Consider the following 21133-nt stretch of genomic DNA (forward strand, 5'->3'; position numbering starts at 1 on the left):
TGAACGCTGCTTGCAGCGTTCGGGTGTCCGCCTGGCCGTGCGGAGGCAAACGGATCCGTCCAGACTTACAATGTAAGTCAATGGGGACGGATCCGTTTGAAGTTGACACAGTATGGCTCAATTTTCAAACGGATCCGTCCCCCATTGACTTTCAATGTAAAGTCAAAACGGATCTGTTTGCACTATCATGAACACTATCATGCACTATCATGGTAATGCAAACGGATCCGTTCTGAACGGATCTAAGCGTTTGCATTATAGGTGCGGATCCGTCTGTGCAGACACCAGACGGATCCGCCCTGAACGCAAGTGTGAAAGTAGCCTAAGGCTACTTTCACACTAGCGTTCGATCGGATCCGTTCTGAACGGATCCGATCATATTAATGCAGACGGAGGCTCCGTTCAGGCCGGATCCGTCTGCATTAATAACTTAGAAAAAATTCTAAGTGTGAAAGTAGCCTGAGCGGATCCGTTCAGACTTTCAATGTAAAGTCAATGGGGGACGGATCCGCTTGAAGATTGAGCCATATGGTGTCATCTTCAAGCGGATCCGTTCCCATTGACTTACATTGTAAGTCTGGACGGATCCGCACGGCTGAGGATGGAGCGGCCGCCTCTCAGTGCGCCTGCGCCGACTGAATACCGTTACGGCGCAGGCGCGAGATCTTGATAGCAGACAGGGCAAGCCAGAGGACGATCCCGTTCACTGGCCCTGTCAATCAGCATGAGGAGGGGGCGTCTTTAGGATCGGAGGAGGATGCGGCTGCTACCAGCAAGTAGCCGCCCTACTTGCTGGTAGCAAGGTAATTTGCATATTTTAAAAGCACGTTTTTAACACAATCTACTGAACCAAAATGATTATTTAGATTATGTAGGCATAAATCGCAGTATAGGGATTATAAGTAAACAAAAAAATAAAAATAAACTGTTTAGTGGGGTGACAGAAGCCCTTTAAGACATAAGTAAAGAGCATGGTCCAAGTTAAAGGGTATTCCCATCATTCTGAGACTGCAGTAGTCATTAAAAGTGGCATTCATTGTTGAATTTGGACAAACCACTTTTTAGATTAGGCTATTTTGACACCTCCAGTGTGAAACTTCAGCATGGCCGTCCCAGCAGCAGCGGAGGATCCGGCGGCCACAAACCGCAGCATGCAGTGGTTTGTGTCCGTCCGGTTCTCCTCTTGTCTGCCAGAATGCACATGGACCTCCCCCGGACCCCATTATACAGGGTATAGATCCCCTGCCTACGGTATGATGTATAACAAGTACACTCAACACAGTAATAGGCAGAAAGCTGGCAATCATGGGCGGAAAGGCGGGGTTAGGCTACAGCAGGGGTAGGCAACCTCCGGCACTCCAGCTGTTGTGAAACAAGAAATGAATGGAGCAGGCTGGGAATTGTAGTTTCACAACAGCTGGAGTGCCGAAGGTTGCTGACCCCTGGCTTACAGCAAGGACTGGATGGTAAAGAGTATCTTTCTCTAAAACTGCCCCCCCCCCCCCCTCCCCTCCACCACCACATTATGCTGCCCTTTCTGAGGTGGTGAAATATTCTCCTGAGGTTATAAGTAGGTAGAGGGAGAGGGCATCAAGCGTCACCTGCAGCTCTTACTAAAATGATATGTTCCACTGAGCTGAATGTACTGTACATATGGAAGGAGAGTTATCAAACTGGTGTAAAGTAGAACTGGCTTAGTTGCCCATAGCAACCAATCAGAGTCCTCATTTCAATATTCAGAGCTCCATTGGAATCTGATTGGTTGCTATAGGAAACTAAGCCAGTTCTACTTGACACCAGTTCTGATGAATCTCCCCCCATGGTGTGAGAATTAGTACTGCATTTAATGAATGGTGGATGTTGTTGGCTGTAAGTTATTGCCAGTGATGTGTGTTTATTAGGCTGTTGTAGTAGAAGGTAAAGGAGGCGGCACTCACCCATGCAGTTCACTAAAAATGATCCTATATTTCATACGGGTATCAGCAGAGGTAGCGGGGTCGGATAGGAAATAGTCCACACATAGGCTGTGTTCGCTCTATATAACTGAATGCACAATACCTAGCTGGATCCTTTGCGCAACAAAGAAGTCCATGGAGTCCACTGGACTGTATTATTTTGATGGGTAGAGCAGTGGAGTCCTTCCCCTCAAACCATATAGGCAAGACGGACTCCAGACTTGGCGTGAACATGGCCTTAGACGACCATACTACCATAGCATTTTACAGGACTTCCATTATGTATATTGGCAATCTCTAAATATTACCCTGTGAGAATTTTTATAGTTAACCATGACATCTGATCCTGTCTATTGGAAGTCTTGATGGATGGGTTGTTTGACCCTGATAATAAGAGTCCCTTTACTCCACATATGCGTGCACTTGTTAGTATACGCCTGTGGCGCAGACATTTTCCGGAAACTATAAAGATGTCTTTGTATTACTGATCGGCGTGTGTGACAGATGGAGCTGAATAGGCCTCTGAGGATGGGAGGCTGTTTCTACATGGTCTGGAGCATGCCTGTGCTCATTGTGTCAGTGCGTTCATCTGCCTAATGTTAGCCAGGCCTCTGGTGCCAAGTAGCAGCATTATGCAGGTGGCTGGCACCACATTTCCATCTGTATCCGCTGCATTGTCACAGATCCCTGATTATTTCTGTGTATCACTACACAATAAATTTGATGTCGGCTGCTAAAACCAAGCGTGTGATGCAGTGAAGTAACCATAGGTGGTGCAGAAACTTCTGGGCTGCCATCCCCTCTGGCACAGGCGAGAACAGATGGCATCTTGTGATATTCTAACTGTAGACAGAGCTGATCTTACCGTACGAATGAATACATCACTAATGTAGTGGGAAATCATTGTACACAATAGCGCAGGATAGCAGATGTAATGTCCATGGTATGTTATTCCCTAGTCATTGGTGTCCTGTTGTGACTTTACAATATCCGCTGCGCCAAGAGCTTCAAATGTATCCATAGGCCTCCATTCACCCACTGGAGGCTTAAAGGGAACCTGTCATCAACGTTATGCTGCCCATACGAACGGCAGAATAAAGTACAGACAGGAGAGATGATTTCAGTGGTCTGTCATTTATAAGTTACAAGTAAGTGGTTGCCGAGAACCAACATTACAATAATTGTAGACTGGGCCTGGAAAAGAGTCATGGCCACCTGAGAAGTGTCCTGGTTATTCCTGCTCCCCTGCCCACCTGCTGACGACTGACCGTCTTCTACCTAGTTTTCTCCCTTTCTCTCTAGGAGAGACCTGCCAATCATCAGCAGATGGGTGAGAGTGCAGGAGCTTATGTATAACCAGGACTCTTCTCAAGTAGATTGGACTCTTTTCAAGGCCTGGGCTGCAATGATTATGATGCTGGTTCTCAGAAACCGCTTTCTTTTAGCTCTGTTGATATCAGCATTGCTGTCACTAATTTATGCTGCCCTCAGTGAGGTCAGCATAAAGTCGATGACGGGTTCCCTTTAAAGAGTGTCTGGTACGTGTCTATACTGTGCTATTCCATACATGGGCTTCCAGTGCCAAAACATATACCACATGGTATACATGAGAGCCTATGGATGGCGTATGCTACTTTGTCTGTACACTGGCATCCATCAGAGATATACATCAAGAAATTCTCCCATTGTATACCTCCATCAGACAATGCAAAATCCAGTCTGAAGACACTTAAAGCGAACCTTTCACCAGGATTTCACATAATAAACTATTACCAGTACCTTATAGATTATCCTCATTGTGTTTCAATGCATTCTTGTGCCGCTTTCCTGGGATGGATATTCATGAAAAAAACAAGTTATAAAGTCCTCGTCTCCAGCTCCTGAAGTCACGCTAGAAGTCAAGGGGGTAGCCCTTCCCTCACTCCGGGCTGTACCTCCCCTGCCCTAACCCCGCATCTAAGTAATGTAACTGACACCCGGCTCAGTCGCCGGGACCGCGCTTGTACAGGCGGTGCATGCGCCGCCGGACTCGAGCGCGATCCTGTAACTGAATCGCGCATGCGCCGTCCCCGATGCCTGCCTGTCTTCTCTTCCTCACGCGCAATTCAGTTACAGGATCGTGTTCGAGTCCGACGGCGCATGCGCCGCCTGTACAAGCGCGGTCCCGGCGACTGAGCCGGGTGTCAGTTACACTACTTAGAGGAGGGGTTAGGGCAGGGGAGGTACAGCCAGGAGTGAGGGAAGGGCTACCCCCTTGACTTCAGGAGCTGGAGATGAGGACTTTATAACTTGTTTTTTTCATGAATATCCATCCCAGGAAAGCGGCACAAGAATGCATTGAAACACAATGAGGATAATCTATAAGGTACTGGTAATAGTTTATTAAGTGAAATCCTGATCTGATGCTCTTCTAAGCATTAATTAATGCTAGGAGCATTAGATACTTATACACCTGGCCAACGTCCGCAGGGGCCCTCCTGAACTGAGCTGTTCATTGTACTATTTGGTTCTGCTGGGTCAGTATTTTGTGCTGCACTACAGTATTGCAGGCCCGACCTACCTCTGTTGTCCATGCCTTCTATCAATTTAGACCCGCCTAAAACATGGGGCCACTTTAAGTTTTTTTTAAAGTTTTTTTTTCATTGCCACTTTAAGTTTCCAGTCCACCCTTGCTCACATGAATCCAAAGATCCCCCCATTCATTGCTCCAATTATTTTTCTAGATTGATTTCAAGCTGTCAGCTCAGGGGACATGTCCTTTCAGCTACAACTGGTGGCAGTTAAAGGATGGAACTGAGCATGTGCTTCCATCTCTGTGAGCAGGACAGAGAAATTAGGAAAAGTGCAAACAGCAGGTGGCGCTATACAGATACATTTTATTCAATAACTCAGCAGCTGTAATGCATTTTAAATTACATGTAATTACAAATTAATATGTAAATGTTCAGAGCCAGGTGCTGGTTTGAAAACTGTAGAATGTTTTTCGTGGGGCAACCCCTTTTAAGTCTTTCTATTACCATGTATGGAATTAATAGCTTCCGATAATTTTGTAAGGTATCGCTTGAAGTTAATAATGTGCCATGCCTTCCGAATTTTCCAGGTCACTGACCTTGATGATGACGTCGGATCGCCTGCTGAAGAATTTAAAGCCTTTTCATCAGACTCGGGCATGAACAGAAGCCAGTCTGAATATTGTAATGTCGGCTCCAAGACTTATCTGTCCAGCCACCCCGCCAAGAAGTTTGTGTTTGATTTCATGAGAGTCCTTGTGATTGAAAACATTCGCCTGACTCCTGCCAGCAAGCAAACCCCTTTGATCGACCTTCTCTTAGAGGTAATCCACTGAATGGAGGATTGGGACGTTGTGTTTCATTGAGAAGAAATACAACAGAAAGAAGTAAAATCTTTTTAAAATTACAACGTGCAATTGCAAAAAGGCATAATTATCCTTTAGAAGTAAAAGCCTGAGCAAAAAGAGAAAAGGTTACAGTACAAAAGTTCAACTTTGAACTCCTGCACAACTTCTCCTAATGTTCACCCGTTGCAGTCCATACCTTTTTAGCATCATCACTAGGTAGCTTAAGCGACCTATCAATGCAGCTGTAGCAGTTGGGGATTACAATGCAGTGACTGTACATCTTCTCTGGTTGGCGTTGTTCGCTTTCCAAGTGACTGCGCAATCTAAGGTGTTTGGCAGAGGGACGAGGCTTTCACACCACTTTAAGTTTTTTTTGTACAGTTCCTTGCATGCATTTGCTCTGTGGTAACAGCCAGTGCATGACAAGCCAACTTTAACCTACTTAGGCTACTTTCACACTTGTCTTTTAGCTTTCCGTTTGTGAGATCCGTCATGGGCTCTCACACGCGGTCCAAAACAGATCAGTTTTGCCCTAATGCATTCTGAATGGATAAGGATCCGCTCAGAATGCATCAGTTTGCCTCCGTTCCGCCTCCATTCCGCTTTGGAGGTGGACACCAATACACTGCTTGCAGCGCTTTGGTGTCCGTCTGACGAAACTGAGCCAAACTGATCCGTCCTGACACAATGTAAGTCAGTGGGGAAGGATCCGTTTTCACTGACACAATCTGGCATAATAGAAAACTGATCCGTCCGCCATTGACTTTCAATGGTGTTCAAGACAGATCCATCTTGGCTATATTAAAGATAATACAAACGGATCCGTTCTGAAAGGATCCATGCGGTTGTATTATCTGAACGGATGCGTTTGTGCAGATTCATGACGGATCCGCACCAAACGCGAGTGTGAAAGTAGCCTTAGGCTGTAGGTCTCACAGTAGTTACTGAATACCCCTGCACACCACCAGCATTGTGCATACTGGTGTGGGTGTAGTACAGTCATCTGTGGAGCTCGGCCGGCTCTTGCATACAGACTTGTGCTATGAGAACAGTGTAACCCCTGCAGCCGCCTGTCTGCATTTTCCTCCATAGCCTCCCTTCCTTCCTATATTCCGCTACTTTTGCCATTAAAAGGTTAAAGATCTCATGCAGCAAACTCCTCCACAGTATGAGGACGAGGGATTGCCATAGCGATCGCTCGTCCCCATACAGAATCATTGTTTGTGGGCAGCAGATCGCTGTTTAGATAGCACAATCTGCTGCCCAGGATCAATGATTGGAGTGCCTGCATGAACGACAGGATCATCTGTCGGACAGCACCCCGAACTTCCGGTCCACAGCTCCGGAAAAAAAAAGCGAGCAAGAATAGACATTTCTATTAGGGTGCCGGCCCGGTGTTTTGCGAATCCCCAAAACACTGTGGACGTGTGAATGGAACCTTAGAGGAATGGATTTTCACAAAAAAAGTATGGTTATGTTTCAGAGCACCTACCCTACATGGAGGTGTGCTTACTTTAAAGCCGATTTTGGAGGTGACCGACATTAGCTTGCCAAAATACTGTACCTTTTGTAGACAGTGTCATGGCTGACATTTATTGTTTTGCAGGCTTCTCCTGAAAGATCTACACGAGCTCAGCAAAAGGAATTCCAGACCTATATACTGGACAGTGTAATGGACCATCTACTGGCTGCTGATGTTCTGTTAGGTATGTATACCAGAAATGTGAAGGACCCCACATTATTGCATGTGTTCACCTACTTTCCTTTGAAGAGAGACATCCCATAATCAGACACAGTGGTGCTAGAAGGGTAGCCACTAAGCTACGCTACAGTATGGATCAGAGGAAATAGTGCCAGATACCTGAGAATAAAAATAAAAACGTAATTATTTATATGTACACCAAAATTGTGTCACTAAAAATACTATTTTTCTCACAAAAAACAAGCCCTCAAGTGACAACGTTAAAAAAAAGTTATGGCCAGAAAAACGCCCAGCTTCTTATTTCATACCCCTGCTTTGCTGAAAATACTTAAAAATGCTAGGAGGAATATTTACATTTTTCTATTATGGAAGCTGTCATTAGAATGCGGGAGGCACGGGGAGGTGAGGGCAGCGCTGCACTGGCTGTACTCACCTCCCCTGGTTTTCTTCTGGGTCCTGCTGTGGTATCTGTCGGGTCTCAGTACACACTGGGACCCGGAAGAAGCAATTGATTGTCAAATCCTGGATATACGGCGCCGCCAGGAGCACACAAGGTAAGTTTATTTTATTTTTTGAAATGTCTGATCTGAGGTCTAATAGGGGCTGGGGGTATGATCTGAGGCTGTGTGGTGGTGGGGTCCGATTAGAAGCTGATAGGGTCTGATCTGAGTCTGATAGGGAAGAAGGGTCTAATGGGGCTGATCTGAGGCTGATGCAGACTGGGGGTTCCGATCTGAGTCTGATTAGGCGGCTAATGGGGGCTGGGGAGTCCAATCTGAGGCCGATTGGGGGTCTGATCTGAGTCTGATGTGCTGATCTGAGGCTGGGGGATCTGATGGGAGGCTAATGGAGGCTTGGGTGGGTCTGATCTGAGGCTGATGGAGGTTAAGGGGTCTGACAGGCTGATGGAGCTTGGGCGTCTGATCTGAGGTCTTCCCTACAACAAGTCTCAGGTGCTATAGAGGGGGCTCTTTTTGAATTATGTGATTAGCATAGACTAGCTCCAGGGTTCTCATTTTTTAATATGCATTTCTATTTTTCAAGCTACAAGTAAGACCAGTAGGAGATATTAATATTCTGACCTGTTGCTTTCAAAAATGAGATACTGAGATTTTAGTGCCAGCGACTTGGTCATTTGCACTTCTGGTGACTAACTTGGCAGCATCTTTTTTTAAATAATAACTAAAATAAAGAACATTTCAAGTTTGTACTTTTCCAGTTGACATAAGAGAAGTTTAACTTCAATCTGAAAATGAGAGCCACTTCTAATGAAATGAGAAAAACTGAAACTCGATCTAAACTCGCACTGTGAAGTTCCCAAGAGAAATCTAGACTGTATTCGAGGATAGATAAGCTAAAAACTGTGAAAATGTTCAACTGGCCATACACTTCAGACAGCTGTCATCTACAGCCAAAACCTATATATAATATACATATATATATATATATATATATATATACACACAGATCTTACACAGGTTAGAGTCAAGGAAGGTGTGGATGGTGCAGTCCACACCCCTATTCCACTATAGGTGAGACTAGCTGGAGGTACTTAGGCTGGCATAAAGCACCTCCCAGGGGGTCAGTAAAGGGGGAGTGTGTTACCTGTGGACAGAGGCCTGAAGGCTCTGGGAATGTGGTTTCAGCCGGGCAAGGCTAAGGGGCCACGAGGCTGGGTGGTAGCCTACAGTTGGACGCAGCAACGCCTGGGAGGGTTGCAGGGCCATAGTCAGGCAGACTACTGAGCCTTAATCCCCCACAAGAGACATTGGACTTGAGACAGTGGGTGTACTGTGCTCTGTACAGCCAGGAGGCTGTGGGACATTGGCTGGGAAAGCCGCATCGGTTCACAGGGTGTGAACTGTACCTAATGGGTGAGTCAGGGATGTTAATGTATTAGTTAGAGCCTGGACGGGCGAGTGTTTATTGTTTTGTTCTGATTTTGCTGGTGTGCCACAATAAATGCACTGTTTGGACCTTAAATCTGGTGTCCTGAAGCCGTATCTGTGAGGATGATCCCCTGAAAGTAAGCTACCCCTCACAATATATACAAGTGAAACTCGTAAAATTAGAATATATCGTGCAAAAGTCCATTTATTTCAGTAATGCAAATTAAAAGGAATTGCATTCATGCAGCTTAAAATTAGAATTTTGTGAAAAGGTTCAATATTCTAGGCTCAAAGTGTCACACTCTAGTCAGCTAATTAATCCGTACCCCCTGAGCAAAGGGGACCTGAGATTGTGACTTTGGGGTTTCATAAGCTGTAAGCCATAATCATCCAAATTATAACAAATAAAGGCTTGGAATATCTCACTTTGCGCATATATATATATATATATATATATATATACACTCAGCTGAGCGTGAATGTGTTTTCATTGGGGGGAGAGGAGAGTAAGCCACTGCCAGACTCCTCTACCTTAAGAACAATAGGGTTCAGCGTGTTAAAATCCGACATTCTAGTCCCTTAAACTCCCCCACCCTTCGGCATCTGCAAATGTTGATTGTTTGTACAGCTCCATAACCTTAAGGTGGTCAGTTAATACTGCCGAAATTGTCAGTTTCAGCTGGTTAATCTAATGTGCATGGCCACGTTAAAAATGGATAGCCATATGAAATCTTCTCTTGTATGGCATGTACCTACTAACTTCAAGGTAATGGTCACCTTTTAACATCATGTCATTTTGAGATCTAATAATCTAGGGTAGTTGTGCCTGCATTGCTGAGAAAAAATGAAGTTTAAATATATACAAATGAGCCTCTAGGAGCAACGGGGGTGTTGTCATCACACCCAGAGTCTCTGCTCTCTCTGCAACTGCCAGTTCTCCTCTGCACTTTGATTGAGAGGGCCAGGCAGTGAAAATGTAAATCATTGATGATTTATTTTTATTTTTTTGTATAGATGTGTGATATTTTTTTTCCTTCTTATAGGGGAAGACGCTTCATTACCAGTAACCTCTGGAGGTAGTTATCAGGTGCTGGTAAATAATGTGTTTTATTTCACCCAACGAGTGGTGGACAAGCTGTGGCAAGGAATGTTTAATAAAGACTCTAAACTGGTAGTAGACTGTATCATCCAGCTCATCTCACAGGTGAGGGACAGACTGCAGGTATTGAACCGTTTTGTTCTATTGTACTTATTCATTGACTTTTTACAATGATCGGTGGCAGGTTTACAGATTTTTGATAGGAGTTGTCTCATTTTTCTTTTGAGGGTATATCTGAGTGTCATAGGCTACTTTCACACTAGCGTTAATATTTTCCAGTATTGAGATCAGTCTTAGGGTCTCAATACCGGAAAAAAAAACTATTCAGTTTTCTCTCCATTCATTGTCAACGGGGGCAAAACGTAACTGAATAGAACGGAATCCTCCAAAATGCATTCCGTTCCTTTTTAGTTGCGTTCCCATACCGGAGAGCAAACCTCAGCATGTTGTAGTTTGCTTTCCGTCCTGGGATGCGGAGCAAGACAGATCCGGCATGACACTCAATGCAAGTCAATGGGGACAGATCCGTTTTCTTTGACACAATAGAAAACTGATCTGTCCTCCATTGACTTTCAGTGGAGTTCATGACGGATCCGTCTTGGCTATGTTAAATATGATACAACCGGATCCAGATGCAGATGGTTGTGTTATTAGTAACGGAAGCGTTTTTGCTGAACCCTGCCGATCCAGTAAAAACGCTAGTGTGAAAGTAGCCTTAGAAGGTGATTTCCCTCCATGAGCCTAAGGCTAGGTCTACACGACGACATTTGTCGCGCGACATTTTGTTGCACCAATGTCGCGCGACAATTTTTATAATGGCAGTCTATGGTGTCGCACTGCAACATGCGACATGCTGCGACTGCGACAGTCGCAGAAAATCCATTCAAGATGGATTTTTCTGCGACTGTCGCGTCGCAGTCGCAACATGTCGCATGTTGCAGTGCGACACCATAGACTGCCATTATAAAAATTGTCGCGCGACATTGGTGCAACAAAATGTCGCGCGACAACTGTTGCGCCCTATATGTCGCGCGACAAATGTCGTCGTGTAGACCTAGCCTAAAAGCTGCTCTGCAAGTGTAGCACCTGTTCTGGCAGACTAGACTGTATTACATGGACAGCTATGCATCTGAATGGCTGCCATATTACATAGACAAGCTATTTATGTGAATGGCTGTCATGTAACACTACCTATTTTATGGGAAACGCGTTGCTGACTGCAGTTTCTCCTGGGAAAATCAGCCCTTTATGGAGAGGAAATGGTCATGAGTATGGGAAGAATGCACAGCCTATAGGGTAGAGGTAGAACTTCCAGAATGAAGAGAGGATTTGCAATACATTAACAGTAAGAGTCCAATGGTTTTTGCGCACAGCTCAGGCTTTAATATCTTTCTATACAAAGGTTCCTCAGGAGCAGTGATGGTCAGTTCGCAGTGTTTGCCAGCAAACACATGCGGGCTGCCATCTTGACTCACCCGTCCGGCGACGCACAGGTAAGCCCTTACCTGTGCCTGTACCGGGAGCTGGTCTAAAATCAAATGCGGTCACCAGGAGCAGGCAGTTGTAGATGCGGATACTGGGTGTATTGACACCTTCAGCTTATTGTTCTGCATAGAATACACTTACATCTTATAAGATTAAGTATACAATCAAAAGAATGGACTATAGATGTCCACCCGGGAATAATAGGACATGCTCAAGCAGATCTCATATATAGGTCAATATGCCCAACCACCTTCCGGAGGTGGTAAACAGTAATTGTACCAATAGACAATAACAATTAAATGTGTCAAGCGGCCATGGACAATTCTTCCTTCGGAACATAAGAGCAGAGAGCAAGAGGAATTGTTTCACCTATACATTTTTTTTTTTCCGCGATTCTTGGGTCACAGTCAGTCATGTTGCAACCCCATTCATTTCTATGGCTGTCCTGCTACACAACGATACTTGGGCGTGACCGTTGTTGCACAACCGATATTGCTGTGTAGCCATAGCCTTTATTTTGTGGTGTGTTGGTGTGGATGCCATGTTATCTGTTGATCCCGAGGACCGTCCACTTGACAATCCACCACTGTCTAAAGCCTAAACTAATGACGCCAATCATGTTTAACCAGGAGAGCCACCAGTCACGGACGATGTGACTGCAAAACCTGTATTAGACCTAGCAATAGTTGGGCAGATCATCGCTTCATAGGAACGCTCGTTAGCGATGATCTGCTTCAGTAATAGTGCTGACGAGTACCCAATTAATGAGTAAATGCTTGTTCATCAAGCAATATTAGAGCAGATAAAAAAAAAAAAAAAAAAAGTTTAGGCTGGTATTACACAGCATTCCTTCCCAACAATGGCTTGCTCTTCAGCAGAGGAGAGCACTGCATTTACAGTACATGCAGAGATCTCCTCCACAGTATGGGGACATACAGATGTGATAAGCACACGGTGAGCATCCGTATGTCTGTTTTGCAAGAAGATAGAACATTTCCTATACTTGGCTGCAAAATACAGACTCATTGAAATCAATAAAACGTAAAAAAGAAACTTTGGCTGGCTCACAATCAATTTTTGCATAAAATTATACAGCAATACAACAATAAAAATAATAATTGGTCCCTATGTATATTTTTAGATGCGGAGCTCGCGCATAAAAATTCACATATAATGATAATACAAGTATAGCTTTGTTGAGATTCTGATTCATTAATTGGGTATACGTGCTGTTCATAAAGTTTATCAGCGTTCCCACGTTTATGCTGGGACTTGTAGTGTAATTAAAGTCTTGTTTTGTTGTAGGAGAGACTTTAATATATCTGATATATTTTAAGTCATTGAAATTAATGTGTTTGCAAAAAATGCTGTATTTTATTCATATAAATATGTGTTTAGGCGCCCAGTGGGCAGTTCTATCCGTAATTGACAGTTATCTCAGTATGCACAGTTCTACAATAGATGGTAATGATGTGATCCCGCCTATGATATGTCATCATGGCTGGGCAGCCTGAAAGGAAAACGCACCACTATGTAGTATAGGCAAGTGCCAGAGCATAACATGTAGTGAGACCATGCCCCTCGCCCGCCTGTAAGTGGTGGCAAACAGTTTCTAGGACAGGTTGCAGGTAGCCATTTTACATTATTCCCAGAGGATGCCGCTAAATGAATTATACAAGTTATACTGAATCTTTTTCCATAAAACTATGTATCAGTGTGCTCAGCTCCTTCAGTTCTAGAACATGCTGTCTGCAGATTCCACTGCATTTTCATGGTAGCAGTGTAGTGTCTGAAACCAGGGTCATCTTTGATATGTGGAACAAATGTATCTGTTGAGTAAATAAAATAAATTGTTGCATTTTCATCAATGGTAGACAATGAATTTGAAGATTTTTTTTTTCTTTTCCTGCAGTCAAAAAGACGTTCCCAAAGTGTGTCCCTTGAAGCAGTTTACAACTGCTTGAACCGGACTGTGCTATACCAGTTCTCCAGAGCCCACAAAACCGTGCCTCAGCAAGTAGCCCTTTTGGATTCTTTGCGAGTACTTACAGTGAATAGAAATCTGATGCTAGGACCCGGGAATCATGACCAAGACTTCATTGCATGCCTTGCTCATTGCTTGATTAACCTCTACATTGGAAGGTAGGTTGGTTGTCCTACCACAATCACTGTGACATTTATCTCACCAGATTAACAGAAAATTGTTACATTGCGGATTTTGCATGCATACAAATGTGACTGAGAGCCTTTATTTCAGGGCTATTATGTGTAGCTAGTTGTTCAAAGCATAAAGGTAACCGATCAGTAGGGTTTTGCAAAGATAAAACATCTAAAAATGAAACTTTGATTGCACTTCTTGGATGTTGCGGTTGTTTCACCTGGGACATTGATGGCATATTGCTAGCACTCTATTCACTTCAAAGTTCTTGTTCTGGAGATAGGTGTAGGGCCCACCTCTGAGACCTTCACCTATCTGACATTAGTGGCATATCCTAGCAATATGCCTCCAGTGTCTCAGTTAGGACAACCCATTTAAAGGGATTGTCTACTTTGAACAGTCCATTCTTGTTAGGTTGATCCCCTGAAAATAAGTTGATCATATGGACTCCTGGTGCCGGCAGCGATTAGTTGTAATTTGCAAGGGAATCTGGCAGCCAAGATCTCAGTTCCCCTGCAGTGCCACCGCAGGGGAAATGAAGCATCAATAGACAATTATAGAACACATGGACATGCCAGATCCTCCCAAGAAAGAGGGGCTCTTTTGTGACTGCTCTTCTTTCCAACTAATTTGCTCAGGTTTATAAATGAGGAACTCGCCTTTGTTAATGCAGAATGCTTTATAGGATGTTTGGAAATTCATTTTCAAAGCCCAAGTCCCCTTTAAAAAAAATTCAAGGACATGTAATCTAACTGTAAAAGTGTAGGGATTTCTACAGTAATGATATGCATCTCTTGTTCTCAGGCTGGTCTTTAAATGAAATTAAAGTTCGTCGTTTTCATTTTGTAACATTTTGTGATATAACAGCTGTCCATTGTGACATTTACAGTAGTTGAAAATAAATAAATGAAAATTAAAGTTTGCATTCACTTAATCTTCCACTAGCATATGTAACCATGGCAATCAAATATATGGGTTAATACCTTCTTGATCGCTGCAGTTCATTTTCTAGGTCCCTTATGTGACTAAGAAACAAAAAAAAGTTTAAAAACAATTCAGATGTGTGTTTAATTAAAGATAATGAGAAGGGGGGAGCGGAGCCTGATCACGCTGGATGGTGGCTGCTTCATGTGAGCTCTCCCACCATTAAACTCCCTAAAGTCTGATTCATAGCACTATCCCAGCACTATGGTGAGAATACACACAAAGGAGAAAGCCAAGGACAGTTTTTATTTATTTATTTTTACAGCGTTAACCTGAGGCGTTGGGTCAGTTGACATTTTTATAGAGCAGATCGTTACGGATGTGGCAATACCTAATATGTATGCTTTTTCTTATTTACATTAAAGGGGTTTTCTCATCTTGCTACTTCAGTCTCAATTGCTGCCAGCTAGCTGTTCACTTCCTGGTTTTCTGCAGCTAAGGCTGGGCGGGCTTAGGCAGCTAGAGTGAAGGCCGGCCACACCTCCTTATGACATCACACTGAGAGCTGAGTCCTGCTGCTAGTTCATGTGAAGAGTATGACTCATCAGTCCGGCAGCCTGCAGTGTTTGAGGGGAATGGTCACTCAGAGAGCCATGTGAAGTGAGCTCAGTGCACAGTAACACGTGGCTGTTCTGCAGTTTTACACACAAAATCTCAGTCTGAACAGCCGCATATTCAGCTCTGCTACATCTGTTTCTCTTTCACCAGCATTGACATCTGTAATAGTCCCTTCCCCACTCGAACTATGGCTGAACAGCAGCATAATCAGCTCTGCTACATCCATCAGCCACCAAAGTGCCTCCACCATCATGTGCCCCCTCAAGTGCCTCCACCATCATGTGCCCCCTCAAGTGCCTCCACCATCATGTGCCCCCTCAAGTGCCTGCACCATCATGTGCCCCCTCAGGTGCCTGCACCATCATGTGCCCCCTCAGGTGCCTGCACCATCATGTGCCCCCTCAGGTGCCTGCACCATCATGTGCCCCCTCAGGTGCCTGCACCATCATGTGCCCCCTCAGGTGCCTGCACCATCATGTGCCCCCTCAGGTGCCTGCACCATCATGTGCCCCCTCAGGTGCCTGCACCATCATGTGCCCCCTCAGGTGCCTGCACCATCATGTGCCCCCTCAGGTGCCTGCACCATCATGTGCCCCCTCAGGTGCCTGCACCATCATGTGCCCCCTCAGGTGCCTGCACCATCATGTGCCCCCTCAGGTGCCTGCACCATCATGTGCCCCCTCAGGTGCCTGCACCATCATGTGCCCCCTCAGGTGCCTGCACCATCATGTGCCCCCTCAGGTGCCTGCACCATCATGTGCCCCCTCAGGTGCCTGCACCATCATGTGCCCCCTCAGGTGCCTGCACCATCATGTGCCCCCTCAGGTGCCTGCACCATCATGTGCCCCCTCAGGTGCCTGCACCATCATGTGCCCCCTCAGGTGCCTGCACCATCATGTGCCCCCTCAGGTGCCTGCACCATCATGTGCCCCCTCAGGTGCCTGCACCATCATGTGCCCCCTCAGGTGCCTGCACCATCATGTGCCCCCTCAAGTGCCTCCACCATCATGTGCCCCCTCAAGTGCCTCCACCATCATGTGCCTCCAAACTGTAACTGATGAAAATTCAAAATAAAGATTGTAAAAAAAAAAGATAATGAGAAGAATAGTTTCTTTGTGGCCAAAACTCACTGAGATGGCAAGGAGTTAAAGGGGTTGTGCAGTGGATAAATACTGATGACCTATCCTCAGAATCACTCTTAGAAATCCGATCGTGTTGGTGGTAATCTAACACCCGGCACCCCTGCCAATCAGCTGATTGAACAGGAGGCACACGTGTGAGTGCTGCTTCCTCTTCGAGATTACACTGCGCGTAGTCTTGCTTGTAGTGGCGGCGAAGTGTAATCACAAGTGCTCGTCCCATTCAAGAGAATGGGATCAGCCCTTATAACTACACTGCACTGCCGCCTCTTTAAACAGCTCATCGGAGGGGGTGCTGGGTGTCAGACCTTCAAAGATCTGATAATGATGATTTATCCTGAGGATAGGTCATCATTATCTACCCACTGCACAATTTCATTAAATGGGCTTATTTCCAACCCGTCGGAAACCTTAGCTTATAGATCTAATTAGTATTAGGGAAAAAGTAAGTAGTCCACAGGATTACTCATGTAAATTTGCATTTTGCAGTTTTGAGTTACTTTCAATGTAACAAGAAAATAAGGTTAACAGTTTTGAAAACATAATTATTTTTTGTTACTATGGAAACGTGTGCATAATAGAGCCCTGCAGATTGTATGCTACTGATCAGCTGCCCTAGAAAGCAAACAAATAATTGTGTCCTATGTCACGTTGCAGCAACCCTGATGGCTTTGGATTGGAGGCTGAAGCCAGGATGACCACCTGGCACATCATGATGCCCTCAGAAGTAGAACCAGATGGACTATACCAGGATGTTAGTGAAGGTAAATATAGGAATGCTGGTATATTAATCCATGTTGAAGCACATGGAATGATCCCTTTTATATTTCTCCTTTGTGTGATTGAACTTTGGATATTGTAAAAAGAAATAGATGGCAAAATAATCAGAGGCGTGTCAAAGAAAGTTGTGACTTACCAACAATAAAAAATTCCAAATTTCAGCAAAGTTCTAGGTGGTCCATCATCAAATGTCTATATAAATGATTCCAAAGTTATAGGTCGATCCACCATTTTGCAAGTTATAAGTGATCCACCAACAAATTTCCATTAACGCCTTAATAACGAAGTACGGATATATCCATCATACACATGCAGGGAATGTATGGAGCAGGCGAGTGACATCTGTGTAATGCAGCCGACACCTGGCCACAATGGCTTGGATCGGACATAACTAGTCGTTTATCCCATCAAATACTGCTGTCAATGGCGTTTGAGAGGTTAGACAGAGAGTGGGGTTCCCTTTGTCCTCTGATTGGACGCCCACAGCAAAAATATGGGGTTCCAATAAGTCGCTGTGGCAGCTTGTCTGTTAGGCCATGCCTGTAGCGGGGTGTAATAGGAAGCCAGAATAAAAAAAAATCCCATAGACTGCAATAGTATGCTATTGCAGTCTTATGGTATACGTGATCGAACAATTGGTTTCACTCGCAGTAATGGAGGAAAATAAAAAATTGCATATTTTACTTTAAAAAATGTGAATAAAATGTGGTCAAAAATTGTATTAAGGGCACTGAATTTGTTTTGCAGGACGCCAGCTCCTTTTAAAAGCTGTCAACAGAGTTTGGATAGAGCTGATTCATAGCAAAAAACAAGTTCTGGAGGATATGTTTAAAGTGACATTTCCTGTCAACGAACGGGGACATGTGGACATTGCTATTGTCAGGCCTTTCATTGAAGAGGCAACATTACGTGCTTGGCAAAATCATCTTGGTAAGTCATTTCAAAAAGGTGAAGGATTTATGATTTAGAATGGTTTCATTTTGTTCTTCATCTACCAAAAAGTGAGCAGTTTCTCTTGCTACTATTTCTGCTTGACTCTTTTTTATATTTGTGGAACTTTAAAGGGGTTGTGACCATCCATGACTCTACTCAGTATTCACACTTCGCTCTTGTAGATCCAGTCCATCTTTCTATTAGATGGATGGGCTGGAAAACCTCATTAACACAATTGGAGCTCAGAGTGCTTACAGCACACCATATTGGTGGGACTCCTCCTAGTTGACTTAACTCTTCCTAGAGTTCTCAGACGTGAGCTTCCTCTTGTCCGGCTGAATTAAAACACAGGCCATTGCAGAAATGGAAATGACTGAGTTCTAGCATCACTGCTGGAAGTATCCCGTGTAACTCTTTATGGGCACCATGCAGACAGATGCATTTTAAGTTTAAAAATAATAAAAAGGTTTAACATGAAGCTTATTTTTGGTCCCAACAGCTTATGAGAAGAAGTGCATCAGTAAAGGGGAAGCCTTAGTCCCGAGTTCTCAATCCAAGTTGTCACGTGTCAGTAGTGGCTTTGGTCTTTCCAAACTAACTGGGTCAAGAAGAAACCGTAAGGAGAGTGGTCTCAACAAACATAATCTCTCCACACAGGTATGCGTAAGAGAACTTTCTTCTTTCTACCTCTACAGGGGACTTCTCTTGCTGTAAATTTACCATTGTCCTATGTGGAGAAATACCTTACCAAAATGAGTAATTATTCACAATTCTTTAGTATTCTTCTATGTTTGTAGCTGGAATCGGGTACATTCATGGCGTACAAAACCTAGCAGATGAATGTAAAGTCTATAAACTGAGCTCTGTATGTCGTGAAGTCATATGTGAAGATGTCTCCAGAGGTTTTCATGGCTGGAGATAAATGAGTAAATTTGTCATCACATCCTGAATCAGCTGCTTACACACATTCAGCTGCACAACACAGATAGACTTCAAGTTCAAGGCCTTTCATGCAAATAAGCCTTAAAGGGTTATTCCTTAATTGTAATATTGATGGTCTATCTTCAAGACAGGCCCAGGCACGCCTGCCTGTGAAGGAGCCCAGCACCGCCTATGTCTCCTCCTTTCATCAACGATAGATAGCCGTAATCTCGCGATGCGCAGTGCCGGTATAGTGTTCCTCCCCTGTGCTGGCATCAGCCTCACGGAAAGAACTGCGCACGTGTGAGCTCGCGCATCGCAAGATTACTGCTATCTATCGTTGATGAAAGGAGGAGACATAGGCGGTGCTGGGCTCCTTCACAGGCGGGCCTGCCTGGGCACGGCTGGGCACAAGTAAGATTCGTACAGCCCCTTGGACACATTCAACACTCATTTACATATCTATAAAATCCTTTTTTAAAGAAAGTAAAACCACACAGCCCTATAGGACAGATATATTGCGGACATGCTAGCGGCGATCTACCCGTGCATGTCCGTATCTCTATAGCCCCAAACCTAGTGACAGAATCCCTCTGCTCTTTTGGATATGGTAAAAGTACCCTTTCTCCAACAGATCTTTAAGTGAAAGGTATCATTACATTTATCTAATCTATTACTACAAGACATTGTACCTGGTTTATCAGTGGATTTCCTGGAGACAGACTCTCTTTAAAGGGGTTGTACAGGAATGATGTTTGGCAAACCTCCCCACTTGGCTGGCCCTGTAAAGAGAGGCTTACTTACCCGCTTCCCGGCACTGGTTCCCTGCTCCTTCTCTACATGGCCTGTGATTCTCTGTTGGGATCCCTCTATGAAAATATCCAGGGAGGTGACCGGCTCCCCTTATGTCATGACAAATGGTCACATGAACCAAAGGGATCCGTTCACTGCCAAAACCATGCCCCCCCCCCCTCCTTTCTTGCACATCCGCTATAAACTGTCTTAGAATTTGCGCAATTTGTGTTCTTTTGGAATATATTACATTAGAAACACTGCGCGTTATTTTGCCAAGGTCACATAGTCCCCGTATTGTGGACTTGCTGAAGATGCATGTACGTTTTGGGATTTAATAGCGTTCATTAGTCAGGGCCATGTAGGTTCTGTATAAATGTGGGAAGACAATGAAGCATGTTCGCAAGGCGACATTGTTAGTAATGTGCGGTATGTTTTCTGTTACCAAGGAGATCTCCCAGTGGATATTCACTCACATTGCCGTCGTACGTGACCTAGTGGAAATGCAGTATAAAGAATACCAAGAGGTAAGGGACCGTCAAGTGTGTGCTCATTACCATAGTATTAAACATTCAGCCCTCTGTATTGAATTTTCTTACAATTTTTCCTTACAATTCTTGTGCGGTCAGGTGACATTTATTTTTATAATTTTGTATTTCTTTTAAGATTTTGCCTTTTCTTATCAAGATAGAAATCAGCCAACAGTTATACATTATGTGTTAAGTACACCATATACTGTAACACCCCCTATATTTCGGTATGAGGAGCAGCATGCCTCACAAAAGTCTTCTGAACTGAGCAGTACAGTCCTGCCGACTCAGTACAGATGTCATCTGTCACATAATACTTCACCCAGGTGCATCGTATGGCGCTTGTTACTTCCTGCTTGTGGCAGAAGAGGCAAGAATCTGAAAGGGTAACTTTGGATAGGACTTTGATATCGTGGTCATTGTTGATGGCGCTATGATATGGGAGAACTGTGTATAGGACTATGATATGAGGGCATAGTGGATATCAATGCAAACATAATGAGTAGTAATGTGATTTGGGGGCACTGTGGTTATCAGTGGGAGTGTGGTGGATAGCACTATGATATGGGAGCACTGTGGAGATCAGTGGGAGTGTAGTGGATAGCATTATGATATGGGGGCACTGTGAATATCAATGGAGTGTACTGGATAGCATTATGATATGGGGGTACTGTGGATATCAATGGGAGTGTAGTGGATAGCATTATGATATGGGGGCACTGTGGAGATCAGTGGGAGTGTAGTGGATAGCATTATGATATGGGGCACTGTGGATATCAATGGGAATGTAGTGGATAGCATTATGATATGGGGGCACTGTGGAGATCAGTGGGAGTGTAGTGGATAGCAT

General features: G+C 44.3%; 1 protein-coding gene across 5 annotated transcripts in view; it reads left to right on the top strand.

Annotated features, from left to right (window-relative positions):
• Positions 1-21133, top strand: part of WDFY3 (WD repeat and FYVE domain containing 3) — a 315047-nt gene that overhangs the window by 244754 nt on the left and 49160 nt on the right. For 3 of the 5 annotated variants that reach the window (XM_044304189.1, XM_044304218.1, XM_044304209.1), the window contains exons 35-42: positions 5056-5289; positions 6920-7019; positions 9948-10126; positions 13401-13630; positions 16985-17091; positions 17855-18037; positions 18540-18697; positions 20203-20280. In XM_044304189.1, the coding sequence (XP_044160124.1) occupies positions 5056-5289; positions 6920-7019; positions 9948-10126; positions 13401-13630; positions 16985-17091; positions 17855-18037; positions 18540-18697; positions 20203-20280 (1269 nt within the window). The remainder of the gene's footprint in view (positions 1-5055; positions 5290-6919; positions 7020-9947; positions 10127-13400; positions 13631-16984; positions 17092-17854; positions 18038-18539; positions 18698-20202; positions 20281-21133) is intronic. The other 2 variants (XM_044304197.1, XM_044304227.1) reach the window with 1 other exon arrangement.

The sequence above is a fragment of the Bufo gargarizans genome, chromosome 1 (genome assembly GCF_014858855.1).
Source record: "Bufo gargarizans isolate SCDJY-AF-19 chromosome 1, ASM1485885v1, whole genome shotgun sequence".
Classification (NCBI taxonomy): domain Eukaryota; kingdom Metazoa; phylum Chordata; class Amphibia; order Anura; family Bufonidae; genus Bufo; species Bufo gargarizans.